The sequence below is a fragment of the Aplidium turbinatum genome, chromosome 15 (genome assembly GCF_918807975.1).
Source record: "Aplidium turbinatum chromosome 15, kaAplTurb1.1, whole genome shotgun sequence".
Classification (NCBI taxonomy): domain Eukaryota; kingdom Metazoa; phylum Chordata; class Ascidiacea; order Aplousobranchia; family Polyclinidae; genus Aplidium; species Aplidium turbinatum.
The window spans coordinates 4,292,054-4,310,601 of NC_137486.1; the positions used below are offsets into that span (position 1 = coordinate 4,292,054).

Below are 18,548 nucleotides of genomic sequence, written 5' to 3' on the forward strand. Positions count from 1 at the left end.
AAAGAAATCAAATTCCTCCTTCCACCTCACCTATCCTCCATGTCCTTTCGGATTGCACATGGAGGATACAAATGGGGAGATTTTAATAGATCAATACACTCCGACAGAATAACAAATTGCAAATTCTGCAGAAAACCAGAAGATAATGTAGCCCACGTCCTCACCAAGTGCTCCTTTGCGCTAGGAATATGGGAGCGCATGAAACAACAACATCTTGACCTAACCAACGAAGACATGGAAATAACAAAGGACATGATCCTCTACAACCAAATTTCTGACGGACAGAAGAACAACCCGATTCTTTTGACCATGATGAATGTCGCCAAACACACCATCATCCAAAAGAAGGTATCTCTGGACATAGGCGACACATACATACAGGACACAAAACGGTCCACCATTCAAGCCCTGTGGGTCATCATGACAAAAACGAAAGATATAACACAAAAGCATAACATTCTTTTGTCATCTGACATTTCTACTCCTTCTAAACCTCCTCCTACGGTCAGAAAAAAGAAGAACCAGTCGAGATCCACTCTTCAACCGCCCTCTCAGTCGTCCTCGATGGTAGGGATGACTGATTGCAGCGGTGGATCTCACTAGCACAGTACGATCGTAGATCATCTTTCTTTGAAGAAGCTCAGACAGCCAAGGGCGTAACAACCCACCTTTAACCCATCCCTCTCACTCATCTGCAACGGCCTGATGCCGGAATAGTAATTGCAGCGGGAGATCTTTAACCGTCCCTCTCCGTTGTCCCACTCGCCATGAGATGACAGGATTGCAGCGGCCAATTCCAAGATGACTCTGGAGTCAGCGGAAGCTACCCTCCCTCTGGCCGCTCCTCTCTGGCATCTCCGCCAAATAAGATGTCAGACTGCAGTGGCCCGTTTCCCACATTCAGGTGCCCTTCTTCAAGTGGGCAACAAGAAGAAACACACACACACAAACAAACTCAAATAAAATTAAAATCAACTCTCTACCAAAACGCGCTAGTTCTCATGCTTGACCCGCCATCTCCTAGTCTGCTCCAAGATCAGCAAGAGAAAAGTCGAGACAGGCAGATCAGCTTGAGGCAGCCACTAACCCTTACTTTACATCCACAGATTACCATCTACCGCGGTGGGTCCCTTCGGTCGTAGTGAGTCCCTCGCCTCCCTGTTAGGTATCTTCCATGTAAGTATGGTGTGCCTGCTGAGTGTTTGGGTGTGTGGACGGCTCCCGGAGCGGACGCACTCATGATGAGACAGGAAACAAATCCATTTCATGTGGAAAATTGTAAACCTGCAAGATGTAGTGGTATCCATCTTGAACTCTGAGCGTTACGCGAAAAAAAAAGCAAAAAAACTTTAAACATCTGGAGGTACAGCGTCCACGTTGAGTATAACATTCTCATAGACCTACTTTCTACAAGCATTATTCTTTTTCCTAGACCAGTGGTTTTCCATCTCAGGGTGTGACGCCCGTAGGGATCGTGAGCCGTTTTCCAGGGGGCCACAAGACGCCTAAAAATCGTGTGTATCTTTTTCAATTATTTTTTTTGCGAGAAAGAATAAAAATTGTGACTTTTGCACAACCAACCATCACTTAACCTGAGATTATCCTATTGGCCACTTGTTTAAAATTTAAGACAGCAAAACGGCTTTAATAACAGGAAAGCATTTTATATTTTTTACCAAGTAGCCTACTCTTCGTTGCTTTGTACAGATTAAAGTTAACCAGCAACCAAGCTATGGAAAAAAAGAGACGTTATTTACAATCCTATGTAAAATGTGAATTTTTCAGTTGGTATGAAAGTTCTTTCATTTGAATCTATGAAACCGTCATAGCTCAAAAAGTGCAAATACCACAACGTGGAGTTTTTTTTGAGAGAAATACAAGTAGGTTTAACAACCTCGACTGGATTCTTCCGAAGTATAGTAGAAGTGTCATTCCAAGTATCATTGCTCAAGGCAAGAAACCGTACACTAATTGCTGAAGAGGTTATGCTGTCATGCGCGCATTGATTGGAAAAGACGCAGATGGCAAGCTAGATTTACTATCTGTTTTAGACAATACAGTGTAACGTAAGATTGCGTTCATGTCCTAGGATTTCTTGGATCAAGTAATCGATCAGTTGAAATCAGCCTGGGCTGTTCGTCCAGCAATTATTGGACGATTTTACAGATGTTTTATCTTTTCATCATGAGCACAACGTAGGCCTATTGCATTCTTGTGTTACGTTCGTAAGAGTTCAAGGATGCGTTCCTCTGCTGTTTGGATCTGCCGTCCAGAAGTCATGGCAACAGTGGCGCCGGCAGAGGAGGGGCAGGCGAGGCAGCTGCCCCCCCCCCCATTGTTTTGGGCATCATTTTTTTAATAACTAAAGCTAAACTAATAACTTAACTAAAAGCAAAGCAGAGCGAATTAAATCAAAATATAGTTATTACTATCTGAATCCTTAACAGCCTGTTTCACCTCAAACAGATAATCAGAAGGGTCTTATTCAAATAGAACCTATTCAAATAGATTCTATATAGTCTTATTCAAATAGATTCTATTTGAATAAGACCCTTCTGATGATCCGTTTGAGGTGAAACAGGCTGTTAAGAATTCAGATAGTAATAACTAGCCTATATTTTGATTTTATTGTTTTTTTTATATATTTTTATATTTGTATCCCAACCTGAAGTCAACTCCAGTTGCAAGGAGGGAGGGGGGGGGGGTAAAAGCTTTCTCTTTTATTTTAAACTTACTCTTCTTGCTGCTGTTATTATTACGATTTTTGTTATTCCAAGTTTCAGAGTTGTATTGAATGACAGCATAAATATAGCAATTCAAAACTCTAGTCTAAAGCCTGTCTTAAAGGCGATGTTCTTTTTGCAAACAACTGGTTTCATTTCTTGAAAGCCTTTTTTTGCTTGGCCTGTTCTGATGTTGAGTACTGTTTCGTCCCTTGCATCCCAATTCACCATAGTAATAAGGTATTTAAATTTTTAGACCTGTTTAAGAATTGTTCCATTAGCTGATACTGTATACTATAGCCCGGAATCAAAGTAGTTCGCACAAGATTTGGCTGTATTTAGAAATAGAACAACAGCTTACATGATGCACTGGCTACAGCAGTGAAATACACAATAAAAAGATAAGCTTATCGCTGGTGCATTGCAATAAACAATTTTTTTTTCAAATGTGTAGTAAAGAAAAAATTTGGGCAATATTTCTGAATTTAGTGCAGTGTTCCCCAAACTTTTTTTAAAAGCGCCCCCTCTGGACAAAGGAAAAAGTATCAAAAGCCATTTCGGCAAAAAATAAAACCAAAGTTATTGCTGGGAAAAGCAATGATAAAAATTTTGACCACTGATAAAAATTTCCACATACCTGAGGGTATTTCTCTTTGATTTAGTTCTGCAGCCGGAGCGTTTTATACGAGATATTGAACTTCAGTTTGAATTTAAAATCGCTTTGCAATGTTATCAGTTCCTCGTCAAGAATTCCATGCTCCGTAATATCACAGAATGGGTTGATTATTCAGCCAGGAATTTCTAAGTGGAATACATCCTGGAATTGAACTTTCATGTCTTTGTGTACTTTGAAATGGTTTTTATCGAAATGAAAAAGCTTGGATCCAGACAAAAATCTGATGAAATCTGTTGTATCTTTAAATTATTTGGTACTACAGTAAAACAGAAAATCTCGGAAGCAGATAAAAATTTAGTGTAATTCTATTATTCATGACAGGGCATGTTGTTAGTATGTGTGTAACTGCCCCGATTTACTCTCAGTGCCCCCCAGTTGCCTAGTTTATAGTTAGCGCCCTCTTCATGATCGCAAACGCTCCTATGGGGACGCTGGCGCCCACTTTGAGAACCAGTGATTTAGTGAGTGCCAGAAGCGGAGCACAGATTATTAAAAATGGACGTGGGTTTTCAAAGACCCTCATAAGTTTTCAAAGATTAAAACGTCATTTTTGGATATAAGACGACTTTAGTGTGAATGCGTGCTTCCTGGATTTATTTGTCCCAAGGATTGTCATAAACAATAAAGGTCATGGCTACGGGCAACACACACAATGTTCTATAATTTGACAAACGGTATGCGGATTGCAAGTCCACTCTGTAAGAAATCGTCTTGGATGTTTCATTTTATTTAACTCCACCCCCCCCTTAAAACCTTTTGTATAAACTGTTCATTGTTTGTTTGTGTATAAATTACTCTTCATTTGACTAACCTATATCGTCTTGATGTAAGACGAGAACGGAATCCTGTAGAGGTCGATTTAATTCGTGACAGTGAAAGCCCAACCTGGTTGGCCGTATCACTGATGCTGTGCTTCTGATTAGTGCACAATGTGCGTAAATACTTTTTCAATGGAATGTTGACAGAAATAAGATAACGTGTGTTCTTAAAATAACGCATAAAGTGAGATCACCATGAGCACAGCGCCTTCATAGCTCTTCACCATATAGTTGGAGAACATACTTAAGTATAAATCATAGCAAGAGTATAACGGTGGGATGGTGCAGCTGGTAAGGCGCTTGCTATGCAATCCTGGTTTGACTCCCGACTTAAGCTGGTTCAGCTGTTGATAAATTCCGCCCATCTCTCTCCAGGGGTGTAATTAATTGGGTGGGCGTAGTTGCTGTAGGCGGCCGAGAGAAAGGAACAGGCCAACCTGCTCTCGTTAGTGCCGAAGGTTTAGTATACTGTATAATGAGAACTTTATATCCTCATCTTCCGATGCTTGGATTCAAGTACGTGCTCACCTTTAACCATAGCAAGAGTACCAATTAAATACGTAAATTCAAAAAGGGCCCAATTCCAACAAAGGTGTTTTTGAAATAAATGCGTTTCAATTATTTTGGTCATTTACTTTTGTGCTGGAATTTCGATAATGATCACATGCTTAGATATGTTGCTAAGTAGTATATTGTTGGAAAATTCGCTCAGTGAATATTCTCTGGAAAAACTGTGGAAAAGTTGAAGCACAATTGCTGGAATTTGACTTTTCTTAAAATCAATGGCAATATTGAGGGAGGTGTTTTTGATGTTTAAGCTTCAAAAATTTGGCCGTTTTTTCAGGTATCATTGAAAAGACACTAAATAGAATTGGAAAAGCTCAAAAAGCAAAAGTTGAAACAAAAATGGAGTTGGGTCCTTTTTGAATTCACCTATTATTCAATTAGGTTTGTATGGTGTCGGCGTAATTATGACAGAAGTAGGCTAAGGATAAGGTTTAGAGAGTCTATCCTTTGCTGCCAAAAAGTACCATATATGACAATTTCAATGGTTTATGTAGTTTATTCCTTCAAAATCCACCTGTTTGGAAAATCGTAATTGACGACTGACGCTCAGAGACGTCTAGTCAGGTGAAGCAACGCATTATTTACAATTTTTTTTTATAGTAGATGCAGTATAAAACATCCATTTGATGTTTATCAAAAATATTTTTTTTTCATCTCATGATCTTAACAATTTTTATATATATTCTAATGATTAATCATTGTCATGTCACAAGGCACGAGCCTTATCGCACGTCGCTAATGTCAAGGCAAACCATTTTTGACCTGAAATTATGACAATATTATATTTTACCATATTTGACCGAACAATAATCATTTACTAAATTGAATTAGGCAACCGATTTTAAATTCATATTCCCTTTTGGTTTCCATAGACATCACTTTAGTTTTTGCCACTCACCAATTTTTTCCAAAAAATAAATGAACTACGTTTTATACATACAGAGATTACCTGGGCTCATTTTTGGAACATAAGAAGCAAAATGTTATCTCATTTCAACTTGACAATACACTTGCTGCCATTTTTTACACCTCTTCCCTTGTGATCTTCTTCAATCAACCAACAGATGGTAAAGTTGCAATTGCAACAACAAATGAAAATTAATAACAAACGAATTTATAAAAAGAGCAAAAATTACAATTTTGACAAAATAATGGTTGTATTTTTTACAATAACTTTGAAACCTTTAACGGTGTCTCTATAAAATTAAATAGTAGGCGTTTGTATAGGCTTCAATAAAGGCAGAAAAATTTTGAGTTTATTGGCTCTTTTTTGCTCCATTTACACCTAAACATTATCTACTTTGACACACTTCAAAGAGATGCTGCAAATAGCTTGTCAATTTAGTTTTTAGGGATATTGTATTCGAATGAAGCGATTTTTGCAACAGATGAAATTTGACACTGCACAGGAAGTCATTCATTGGCCTTTGTCGTCTTCTCACATTAGCCCCTCCAGCAACTATGTTGCAATAAATCGTGCGTGAACCATTCATGCGTTTGGAGTCTGTTATGTTTTTAGTAACGAAAATGCAATTGCTACTGAGCAATATGTTAATATAAGTCTGTAAAGTAAATTTGTATTTATTCGAACTCTTTAGAACCAGAAAAATATTGAAAAAAAATATTTTTGCAAGCACGACAGTGGAACAGATCCTGTAAGTTTGCATAAAAAGAGCAGATACTTAAATGTTTGGCATCTTGTTTTCTTCCAGTTTTTTTCGTGCTGTTGGTCCTTGAATTTGAGGGTTTTGGAAAGAAGAAGAAATAGAATCAAGCACAACGAAACATGAAAGTTAATAAGTTGAGTTCGCAACAAAAACAGACGCGTGTTTAAAATAGAAGGTTCTCAATAAAGTTGTGTAAATCAGTGTTTCCTAACTGGTGAGCCGCAGCGCGCTGGTGCGCCATGGAAAGTTGCCAGGTGCGCACTGGGAATTGAAAAAGCAAAGGTTGTGCTATGTGTTTTCACAATTTGAAATAATTGCAATACTGAGAGCTGTTTTTATATAAAATGCTTCTCCGTCTTTTGTCTTGCTGCATTACAGTAGCCTACGATACTTTAAAAATAACTCAACTATGAAGCTTATGTGATAAAATCTTGCAAGCAATTGAAGAAAAATATTGGTATACCCAAAGAATTTTGAGCTGGCTTTGCTCGCCCGGTGTGCTGCCACATTTTTTGAGGTCTATAGGTAGACCTAGACGTAAAAAAGGTTAAGAAACACTCGTGTAGATAAAAGTTATTTTCTATCTAACCTTTAGCCATGCGCCATATGAACCAGTTATACCAGGCAGCATTGTATTGTAGGACTAAACGAAACACGGTTTGCTTCAGGATGCATTTGTAATTAGGCCGCCCGCAAAAAGGATTAATTACTGAAACGGGAAGAAGTATCAATACGTTAACTAAAACTTGCATCTAAGAGTGTCAAAGTAGACAGAATACATTGAATCAAAGGCTAGTGTGATACTGAAGATTTGCTTGGGTTATGGAAGCTCTACAAGATTACTGTCCGTGAATTAAGCTGTCCAATTAGACAACATGAGCTTCATTGTAATCAGAAAACAGAACTTTACAAAAGAAGTCTTGTTTTCAATAAATAGCAACAGTTAAGGGCAGTAGAACACGTTGCAAAACATGTTTTTCTTCCCAGTGAGGAGAAGATTAAAAGTTAACTGCAGGAAAGGATGAATAAAGCAATACATTTTGATTAAATGTCATTGTATTTAGACATACAACGACAAAGAATTGATGTAAATAAATAATTCAAATGCTTTCAGTGTAATCCCGCCAAAAAATAATTTAATAATTACTACTTTAAAGAAAAAACAAATGACAGCTGAAAAACTGCAATTTTGGCAAAGAGTTGATTTTCTTGAACCATACATAAATTTTTCAATTTTTCGATTGAATCAGTCATTTTGTTACTTGATAAGGATTAACATATGTATGGCCGAAAACGTTCGTAATTTATAGTTTATTTTTCAATTCCTTGTATTGTGTTAAATGCTGTGTAGCTGAGCAATTATTCGACACAAAAACAACGAGTTGAAATTACACAGCTCGAAGAGGAAGAGTTCATATGAAGTGTCACAGAGTAGCAGAAAACGTAGAAGTCATCAGAAAACGCACTATACTGAAAAGACTAGCAGTAAACCCAAGGCGGACCTAGAAAATGAAAATATTGAGTGCCCCAACGTTTCAACGAAGTGAAATTTGCAAGACGTAATGAATAATATAATATTTGAATTTCGGAAAATAAAATCATGTATAAGAAGGTACTTGCTTCCCAGTACTTGAGGTACTTGCCTCCCAGTAAACTTTGTTTTCTTAATTTCGGTTATTTTTTTGTGCATTTTTACGCCCAGCAGTGTTTTTGTGATCAAGTAGACACTATGTATTTGATCAAATTCATCCTATTACAACTGAATTTTGTAAAAATTTGAATTGCAAGTTTTGGTTTAAAAGTGTGTAATGTAGTTTTAAACATTTTTTCTTTCACGTACACAAAAAATGTCAGTAATTTATTTATGGAGCATTTGTATAGCGTTGTGTAGTCTTTCAGTAAAATTTCGAAAATTCGTTCAAGTTGGCACCACTTTAGAGCAGAAGATGGTTTGCTCCAGTGCCCGTCGACTAAAAAAGAGGATGGTCTCTTTTTCCAGGCACAGCTGAAAAATGGAATTGAGTCAAAAGCCTTAACAAGATGCGAAACTACCAGGAATAACCTATCGAGGCTTTGTCAGTCTGAGGATAAAGATTCAAAACAAACCAAACAAATAAAAATCAACAGCTCATCTGGAACCATTTGCACGATGGTACGCAGGCACCTAGTCTCAGTGCACAGGGCGCCGTTACTGCAGTGGCAATGTTGTAGGCTAACTATAGAGTAATAAAAGACAGTGAAGTAACTAGTTTCTATTTCCTTGCAGTTTTTTCTGTTGTTGATTAACATTGAAATGATATCAACCTTGGAATGGTTAAGTTTACCCAACGTAGTACTTTTGCAAATACCTTACCGTTAAATAACCTCAGAAAACTTAGCCATGCTGGCTACTCAATCAGCATTGTCTCCCATGACACAACCAACTGGTACTTACCAATGCTTGCCTGAAGCTGGTTATATCAGCCCTTCTGAAGCATGCAATAAATTAATGTCCGTAGAATTTCAATCCAAACAAAGATGCCCAAAATCAAACCAAAACTTTCCGCATCAAACGGGAGTTTGTCATCTTCCAAAATCAAAGAATATGAGCAATAACAACAGTTTGGTAACTAAATCTCTGTGCTCCTCTTCACCTACATCGATGAGTGATTGCAAGGCTGTTGCTGATACTAAGACATCAATTTTTACAATCCAGCAGGTAATCCTATTGATTACTTTGGTTTACGTCATAGTTATGTTAATGCATTTTTAAGTAGACCATGGCTTTTATGTAGACTTTCATGTGCTAAATTCAATCCCCTAATCTGTTTTAAATTGTTGAACTAAGTTTTATAATCTCGCTTAAATAAGTTTCAACTCTTCCAACGCTCATTGTATGTAACTTTGTAACAGTAGATATTTAGTGAACTCACTGACGACATCCAAAGTGGCTCTCTGTGACCTTTGTGTATTTGCAGTTCGTGTATTATTTCGTTATTTTGTTTTGGATATGGACAACTTTGTCTGACGCAAATAAATAATAATAATCAAGCAGAAGTCAAAGTACCGTATACCGATAATTGGTGTATCCTGCCTGACAAAGGTGTAAATGCATAAAATGTTGCAGCGTTTCAAACTCAAGCTTCCTGAGCAATCAGGATCATTGTTACTGTGTTAACCTATCGTGGGCAGCGTATGCAGTGAATAAAACTTTTGCTTAAAAGTTCTTCAACTGATATGAGTTGAAAAGAGATGATTCTTTGTAAAAAAATTACTAAGATATGTTATAGTGTAAATGAGGCTTAACAGGTTGAGGAAAAGTCAGCCATTTATTGCAGAAACGTCAAAAACAAACTTTATGAGCAAAAATAAACAAATAAAAAAATAAAAACATAACAACAGAACATCAGAATAATCTATCAAACTTTTTTAGAAAATATGTTTGATATAGGACTACTTTCATGCGCCAATACTTAGTAAACCAGTAATGAATACTGTACAGTGTACAAGCCATATTGAATTTCATTTCGCCTGTTGTATTGTGAAATTTTATTAATTTCTTTATGAGGGCAGGACAAGATAGGCTACAACTTGTATCTGAGTAAAACGATTTTCATTCTCATCAACTAGACTAAAAACACTGCAATGTACAAAAATTTAGTTGAAGATTTAAATCAAAATTCAACAATACAGTGAATTATCTGCAAAAGCATTGTACGATACTGGGCACATTGGATGCCCGTTGTGCATCAAATAATCATTTGCATGCCAACATTTTACGTGATCTTCATATTTTGTTAGGTCGCTTGCATATGCCATGACTTGCTGCAAAGAAAACGCATCGACAAATTGACACAGTTCCTTGGAAGTTTGCCGAAGCGATTATTGTATGGTTCGGATGAGAACATGCTGAAGGCGAGAGCATTAGTCGCTTACAAAGAAAATCACTTTCAAGAGTTATATCAAGTTTTAGAGAATCATTCCTTCCATTCTTCTAATCACAAAGTAAATCTAACGTATCAAAACTGTAATAAGTCGTGAAAATCACAACTGGTTTCCATGAAATGACGTGAATGCGCTAGGCATTTCATCGCCTTTGATGCACAGATTGCCTTTTCTGCAACAAGTTAACCACATGTTGTACATTAAATCTCCAAATATTTACCAGAATTGTTGAATTAAAACAAAGTAGGCTAATATAAAAAATTTGCCATAAAAATGAGATCTGATCGTTGGTCATATGATGCTGGCAGCTGTATTATGTAGTAGACTCCGAGGCACACCATGCATTGTGTCAACCTGTCTTCTGGATCGTCGTTGATTAGGCAGCAGAATTGAATCACTAGCAATTGTAATTGGATGTAATTAATCACGCATTTCCATGTAATTATAATGGAGACTTTTTGTTGTCGTGTAATTATACAGTAATTTTAAAACATTTTAGTCCAAATTACAATAACATTTGGTAAGTTGCACGCATGGTAGGCTATCAGTACTTTAATTGAGCCGCTAGTTGGAGTTGTATATTGCGATCTAATCTTTATTAAATGCAATTCTGCTTGTTTTTGATACTTTCAAATTGTAAAAATCATCGATAAACATAAAAGTTTAAACATTTAATTTTTGTATTTGAAACGTGCAATTAATTACATTTGGAATTAATTGGAATTTTAATTTGAAAATTTCAGAACAATGTAATTTCACCTGTAAAGTAATTAAAATTTTTAATGGTGCAATTGTAATGTAATTGAATTAAAAATTATGTAATAGTTGATCCTACTCGGGTATATGATAGGCAATATCTGTTTGCAGTAAACTAAACAGTTGTTTGTATAAACCTTAACGCAAGTACATCATCAATACTGATGCAAGTTGCTTGTGTCATTCTAAAAAATCTGAAGGCGTCCATAACAATTGTTCGTTTGCTATTTTGTATTATCATTTGTATCATCAATGTATAAGAGCACTACTCTGCTCAACATTATCCGTACTAGTTCTTACTGGTCTCCGTGCAAAACGTCACACTCACAATCTGAATACATATCATTTCAAAGTTCTTGGACATGACCAGGAAGGAATCTCGGAGCTACCAGAAATACAGTACCGACAAAAAGACTGATCACTGATTGGAGTGATCTATTCGATCATAGCAAAGATATACGAACATCAAACTCATTCAATGGCTTAAAACTATAGTCGTTTTGACATAATATAGGCTAATTTTACATAAAATACAATTTCAGCACACTTGCACCTAGCCTAAATGATAATAATTGCTTGATTATGCCCAGGCTATAATGCACAATCAGCTTCAGCAGCATGTTTCAGATTGGAATAGGTCATCTTCTTGATTGCCATTATTTTGATGTGCTAAGTTACCAAGTAATTGGTGTTGTTGCTAGATTTTGCAGAACTTGTGGTACAACGCCCACTATGCAGAGGCCGAAAGAGCCCGGGGGCGGGCGTTAGGCGCGGTGGATAAATATCGAGTTCGACGAAAGCACGCGCTGCCTCGAACAATTTGGGACGGAGAGGAAATGGTATACTGCTTCAAAGAAAAATCGAGGAATGCGCTGAAAGATTGCTACAAACGAAACAAATATCCCACTCCCGACGACAAACGCAACTTGGCGCAAATAACTGGACTCAGTGTTTTGCAAGTCAGCAACTGGTTCAAAAATCGCCGCCAACGAGACCGATCGCCACAGACAAAGAAGTAAGTACAATCACATTAATGATGCATGTAACAATAAAAAATATTTTGTATTATACTTGAAGCCAAGCTCAAGAAACATTGACCAATTTGCAGTAGTGTTGACAGGGGGTACTTTTAGACTAGGGTTCGAAATAATTTAAGGCCAGTAGCCTTTCCAGGAGGCCCGGGAGCTCGAAGAAACCACATCGTATTTTTTAGACATAGTGTGTTTTTCTTAGAGTTGTTTTAATTTGGGGACTGAAGATTTCATTTGCACCAAGCCCACATCACCCTTTCAACGGCTCTGTCAATTTGCATCCACGTTGCTATTGAGTTTTTTACTTTTTTTATGAACATTTAAATTGCATTTGACCATCAAATATCAGAAAATACTTCGACTTGAATAGCGACCCGAGTTAATGTCGAAGTCCATAGAAATCAAGTCTTTTTTGGAAACGACGGGTTGATGTGTAAATGTACAGATGGTGATAGTAAATGACTTGCTGTTTACATCTCTGGTAAGTTGTATTCGGTGTAAACCTGCAACCGCATTTCCAGCAACAAAGCGACCAGTTTCCGCAAAATGATTAAACCCACATCAGCAATCTTCAAATGTTTTCCAGTGGTTTACTCTTTTTCTTATAATAACTCTCTAGCAGAGTCGTTGATTCATTTATTAATTCTGCATCAATACGTGTCTTCAATTTGACAATCTACTGTATAACCAATTTTATGTCACAATGAAGGTGAATGGTAATGGTTAAATGTGATTTAAAGGTGTGTTTTACCTAAAATATACGCTACTGTGGAAGCTGCATATGGTTGTGTTTTTTAATTATTTTCCAATTTAATCAGAAGTTGTTTTTTGTAAAAGATCCTCAATACGTCAACAAACGAAGAATCGAAGCGATTGCGTAACAAACGACAATCAATACGACTCCACTGGCTATCCTACTGGAAAGTATGTAGGCTATTCCATGTGTTGTCAGTGCCTCAGTATATTGATAGTTTATATTATAGACAAGATGCCTTTCAAACTATCAGCAGATCAAAACAATCGTGGTTTTAAACTATTTTAGTCCAAATTACAATTACATTTTGCAATTGTAATTTATGTTCAAATGACAATTACAATTACAAATTGCAATAAGCACTTTTGTCGATCCGCTAGTTGGGGTTCTACATTGCAATCTTATCTTTATCAAATGCAATTCTACCGGTCTGATAATGATCAAACTGTAAAAAGTCATCAATTTATTTCGTTTGGAAGTAGGCCTAATTGTAATGTAATTAAAAAATTTGATGGTGTAATTGTTATGTGATTGAACTGAAAACTGTGTAATTGATCCAACAACTGTGCTAATAATCGCTTCTGATTCCAGTGGAATGCTATATGATGATTATTTATCTCCTGAAGGAAAGGATGTGATCAACCAATCAAACAATACATCAGTGATCTCTCCTGCTGACTTTGTAAGATAAGATTGTTTTGTGTCTGAAGGCCACTCAGTCAAGCAAGCTATTTTTCTTGTTTTTACATCAATTTTTATCCATTCAGTAAATTTGAGTTTACGCAAAACTAGTAACACAACATTTAGTCTTGGGAACGATGCCGAGGTTGTATCCTGTTATTGTAAACAAGCATAGGCTACTATGATTTCGTGTGAAAAGTAAATGTAGAATTCACATTTTTTTATATACCTTACCCAATAATAAAACAACAATGATTACTTTAAATGACGCAATGAATAAATTTTTACCAACACCAATCTTAGAATTTTTTTGAAGAAATTATTCTTTTCACATTTAAGTTTCATTTTGGGGAATAAAGTCACAGCAGTTTCTTTTCATAACGAGCTGTGGCATGCAATGTTTGTTTACAAAATTATGTTCCATAAACACATTTTATGTTTCAAAAATCATAGCAGAAAATGGGACATCCAAGTGTAGATTGTATTTCATAATTTTTTCTGCATGTTTCTGCTGTTTCAGTGAAACATGTAATAATTCATTTAATTGATAACAATAAAGAATGCTCTGGAGCTTAGCTCATACATTTGTCATATCTAGGTTTATGGCTGTTAATAGAAGGCTTAAATTAAAACAACGTGCCGGCAAGGAAACCAATGCTCTCCTTGTCCACCTTCAGACACGTTATTAAGTGTCTTGCCAAAGACACAGAGAAGTGTTTTTAAGAGGTTTCGAACCAACATCCTTTCGATCGATGGGTTGATGCACTCGCTACTCTTGTGCGCAGTTGACAACAAAAGCTAATAGATGGTGTCACTGTTAGTCGAACATACTGTATAGTTGATATATAATTTATCCAATTATCACTTTTAATCATGCTTTCAGATATACAAAGAAATAATGGTGATTTATCTAGCCTACAGTAGATGATATTTTAGCTTAGTTCTGTAAAATGCCTAAAATATTTGCTTTATATTTGCAGACTAACGAAAACCAACCAAACAGAAGATCCAGTAACGAAATAGCTTGTTCGTCTTTGATTAAGTCGGAATGTTTCAAGGGGGAGGAAAACCATGTCGTTTTACAGAATAACGTGTTGTCCAAAGATTCTCTGTTGGCAACACAAAACACTGCGTGTGTATTATCTCCCAACACTAATCAAACATCTTCGTCTGGTTGGAACCCTACTTTCGATTTACTCAAACATCAAAACTTTGGTTTCCAGCGCTTTGGGGTTTCCACAACATCACCATTGCTGCCCAACCAACTTTCAAGCAACATCTCGGCCAACAACTCAATAAACAGCGACTTCAGCAGGTCTATAAAGGCAAACGTCTTGCAAAGTGACATGGGTTGTGATCCGATCCTTAGTTCGCCAAGATTACCTTTTCCGTACAATCAATTGCCTTTAAACTCTTCCAGTTGCTCTCAGGAAATAATTTTTGATAAGTCAAACTCGAAAAAGACAAACAAGCAAACAGAAAGAAACAATTTGTCTTTTTCAAGCAGTTTTCAGCGCTCTGGGTCAACTGGTCCTCTTCTCCACAAGAATGATTTGTTCAAAACATCGGATGCATCAGTAAACAACTCCAATCGATTCAACCAGTCTCAGCAAGCGTCTTTGTATGGAGGAATAAAACAGCCTGAGAATACACAGGAAGATTGGCTTTTAAATACCCTGTCTTTAGATCAACAATCAAATTTAAACTTTAACAATAACAACAGCAGCATACCAAAAAATCCAAAAAGCAATGCTACCATTTTGGAAGCATTGGGAAATGCAATGAACCAGAACAGTTATGACTTGGGCATGCTTGCTATGGCTTCTGCCTGGAAAACCTTATCCTCACCCCGCCAATTTAGCAATGGAGTACCAAACTGCAATGCCGTACAAACATCAAATATCCAGTAAAAGTGCTCAGTGGCATTAATTTCACTACAAAAAGAAACTGTTATTATTTTACTAGTGTAACTTTATGATTTGTCACTGATATGCTTCTAATATCACTTACACCATGCGATATTGATATTTATGACTCAAATGAGCAGCCAAACACACAAACTAACCTTGCCAGGTATAAAACGTGCATCATAATGGTCTAAATTTAATTGGACATTTTAGATATCATTGTTAAGATACATCTGTAACGGCTACTAAAGTTTACAACTGTGACAAGTGAATACCATTTTGTAAATGCGAACATGTGTTGCAAAGCGGCCATTTTTAATTTTGCGTACCCCCTTTCATTCGCCATGCCAGTTTAATCCTTTAATATTATATGGAACTTGGAACGTACACTGTGTGCAGAACACTGCGATTTTGTTGCAAGAATTATTCTGAACAACTTTTCATAAAACTTACATATAATGCGCTGTTTTAATTTTGAGATGGTATTTTAGTTGAAGTTTGTGTGCAGTGTTTCAAAATTCGTGTTTCAAACATTTTCTATTTACTGAGTGACATCATACGATTTAAAGCTTCTGCCAGGATTACCATACAAAAACACTGTACACAACATAAATGAACTGTTCTGTCGTATCCAGGCTTACACCCGGTGGTTGAAGATTTAGATTAAGTGGATGGGAAGGCAAGAAGCCAATCTTCATATGTCCACCATCAGGCGTATCATGAAGTGTCCTGCTAAAGACACAGCAACATGCTCTTGAGCGGTGTCGAACCGGCGCCCATTCGAGTGCCGTCCTAGGGCTGTCCCAAAAATCCGACAGTACTGGTTCATCCAAAAACTTAATCTTTTTTACATTGCTTTAACGTTTGCAGGCTTGAGAAAGTTGTGCTATTTTGTAATTTTGTATGTGCTTATTTTTTATTTACGCAGTTGATAATTTTAAAGTTGCATTTATTGCTGTATTGGCTTAACACACAATCTTTATGTAGACGGTGCCTATCTTATGTTTGTCTTGTCAAGAATTTCTCACGTTGGTTAATTTGCAACATAACCTTGAAGATTGCGTCACGGGGAAATAATTTGAAGAATGTTATAATTTGAATTGATTTTTTTACTAATTGCACTGGAAAGTAGAAGAGGCATGTGGGATTACAAAAAGTATATCATCTAACTTTTACAACAATAATACATCAAAAGCATGTTTTGGCTTTCAATTTTTTATTTTCCTTACAAGTTTTATTTTCAAGCAATGGATAGATGTTACTCTTGTGATATGAATTTGCTGCAAGAATAGCAAACTTTTGTCCCACCAAGCTGTAAAATTTCTGCACTCTTCGGTATTGTCATGGCTACGATTTTAATGTAGTAATTCAACTACAGTAACTGTCTGATTGCAAGAATTTCCGTTTTATGACAATCCTCTAAATGAATTACAATGCAAGTTTGTGAAAAAAACTGGGTAGAGGATATTAAACACTAAAATGATACAAGGTCATAATTTACACACTTTTGTGTTGTGCTTAGTATGAAATGTTTAGTTTTGATCATCTATGGGTTGCGACACAAAGATGTACTGCAATAAATTCGCCATCAACGTTTCTCTAGGTGAAGTTTACTCCAGTTGGATAAAGACTGTTCTAAACACCGTCTTTGTGTTGCAGCATAAGCTTTGTTTCGTTTGTTGTTGCAAAACGTTTTTTTATTCTTTTATTATTGACGTTTCTTCTGTGGCTGTAAAAGCGAGACTTCAAATGTATTTTGTGCTTTTACGACGCTATTTTATCGTGCAGATAAAACTTGTATTTTGATATGTGTCGTGTTTTATCATCAGCAAGTTTCTGGTGGACAAGTGATGGAAGAGACTGCAGCACCATAAGATAAGTGGAAACATTTCAAAGCTTTTTAAACCGTTTAAAAGGCTGGAAGGCGTCAAGTCACAGACCTTGTCTTCAACAGCAAACAGCTGTTCTTGGTTTTTCGTAGTGAGCGGACAGGCGAGGAAATGAGTGGTTGGGTTAGTTAGTCTAACGTTTCAAAACATACAAAAGATTATTTTTAATACGCTACATTCCTGTTTATACACACGGCACACATCTGCTTCAAGCTCGTATCTAGCAGATGGTGTTACGTGCAGAAACGTTGAATCAACGTAACAGGCAGTGATTTAATGATATTTTGCAGATATTAAATGCTTGCCATTGCAAACATGTTATGAATGTTGTTTTTACAGCTACAAAGTACCAAAACATCCGTAACATAGTTGGAATGATGTTTTTATCGATTACCGTTTATTTACTGATGAATAAATTATTATCGCTTATGAAAATAATAATGTTCACTACAGGATTTAAATCAGAATGCTGAACATATTCAAAGGCAAGTGACTTATCGCACTTTTTGACTATTGTTGTGTCTATTTGAAAAATAAAAAACGTTCAACACAAACAAAAATCAAAAGTCTAAAACTTGCGACAGGATTGTCAAATCAAATCTGGTGCGTTCTGCTGATGATGATTTTAACCACACGACAACGGTACAACCAACCTGCGTGAGCCTCATAACAAAAGAGCTTATATCGATGCAGGTAACATGTTAAAAAGCAGCTTTGAAACGAAGTGGGATTGAACTGGCATTCAGTCAGCTCACCGGTTCTATTTATTGTGTAAAAAAGGCTAATTTAATAGTGCAGCAACAACGCTTTGCATCGCAATATAATTGTGAGACGGAGTTGCCGGCTTTTCAAGACTATCTCGGACGGCATTAGTCTGAAATTCGGATATTTTGGAACAAAAATGTTTTATTTACGGTACAGCACTTCACTGATGTCACGAAAAATTGAACATTGACACATCACGGTCAAAAATACACAAAATGTCCCAACAGAGAAGGAAAACCAAAAAAGTCGAAAAAATAGCGAGCAAAATGTAATTTGCCTAACCCTGCGCTATTTAGTACCGTAATTTACAAAAAAAAGAATTTTTTAGTGATTTGCTATCGGACACAGTAGGCTATATAAAATGAGGCCAATTTAACATTTTTTATTCGC

The 18,548-nt window shown here is 36.5% G+C and overlaps 1 protein-coding gene across 1 annotated transcript; it reads left to right on the plus strand.

Moving 5' to 3' along the window:
- The first annotated feature begins 8,887 nt into the window (after positions 1 to 8,887).
- Positions 8,888 to 17,312, plus strand: LOC145784365 (uncharacterized). The gene is made up of 6 exons (XM_082596170.1): positions 8,888 to 9,149; positions 10,232 to 10,435; positions 11,833 to 12,146; positions 13,000 to 13,086; positions 13,508 to 13,598; positions 14,578 to 17,312. The coding sequence occupies exons 1-6, from the start codon at positions 8,940 to 8,942 to the stop codon at positions 15,505 to 15,507; spliced, it is 1,836 nt and encodes a 611-aa protein (XP_082452296.1). The 5' UTR covers positions 8,888 to 8,939; the 3' UTR covers positions 15,508 to 17,312.
- The last annotated feature ends 1,236 nt before the right edge of the window (positions 17,313 to 18,548 follow it).

What these genes read in the sequence shown, in the direction of transcription:
- LOC145784365 (XM_082596170.1), top strand. Translation starts at nt 8,940, where the DNA reads ATGTCCGTAGAATTTCAATCCAAACAAAGATGCCCAAAATCAAACCAA. An exon ending in CGATCGCCACAGACAAAGAA is followed by an intron (nt 12,147 to 12,999) that starts GTAAGTACAATC and finishes TTTTTGTAAAAG; the next exon opens with ATCCTCAATACGTCAACAAA. An exon ending in TGATCTCTCCTGCTGACTTT is followed by an intron (nt 13,599 to 14,577) that starts GTAAGATAAGAT and finishes TTATATTTGCAG; the next exon opens with ACTAACGAAAACCAACCAAA.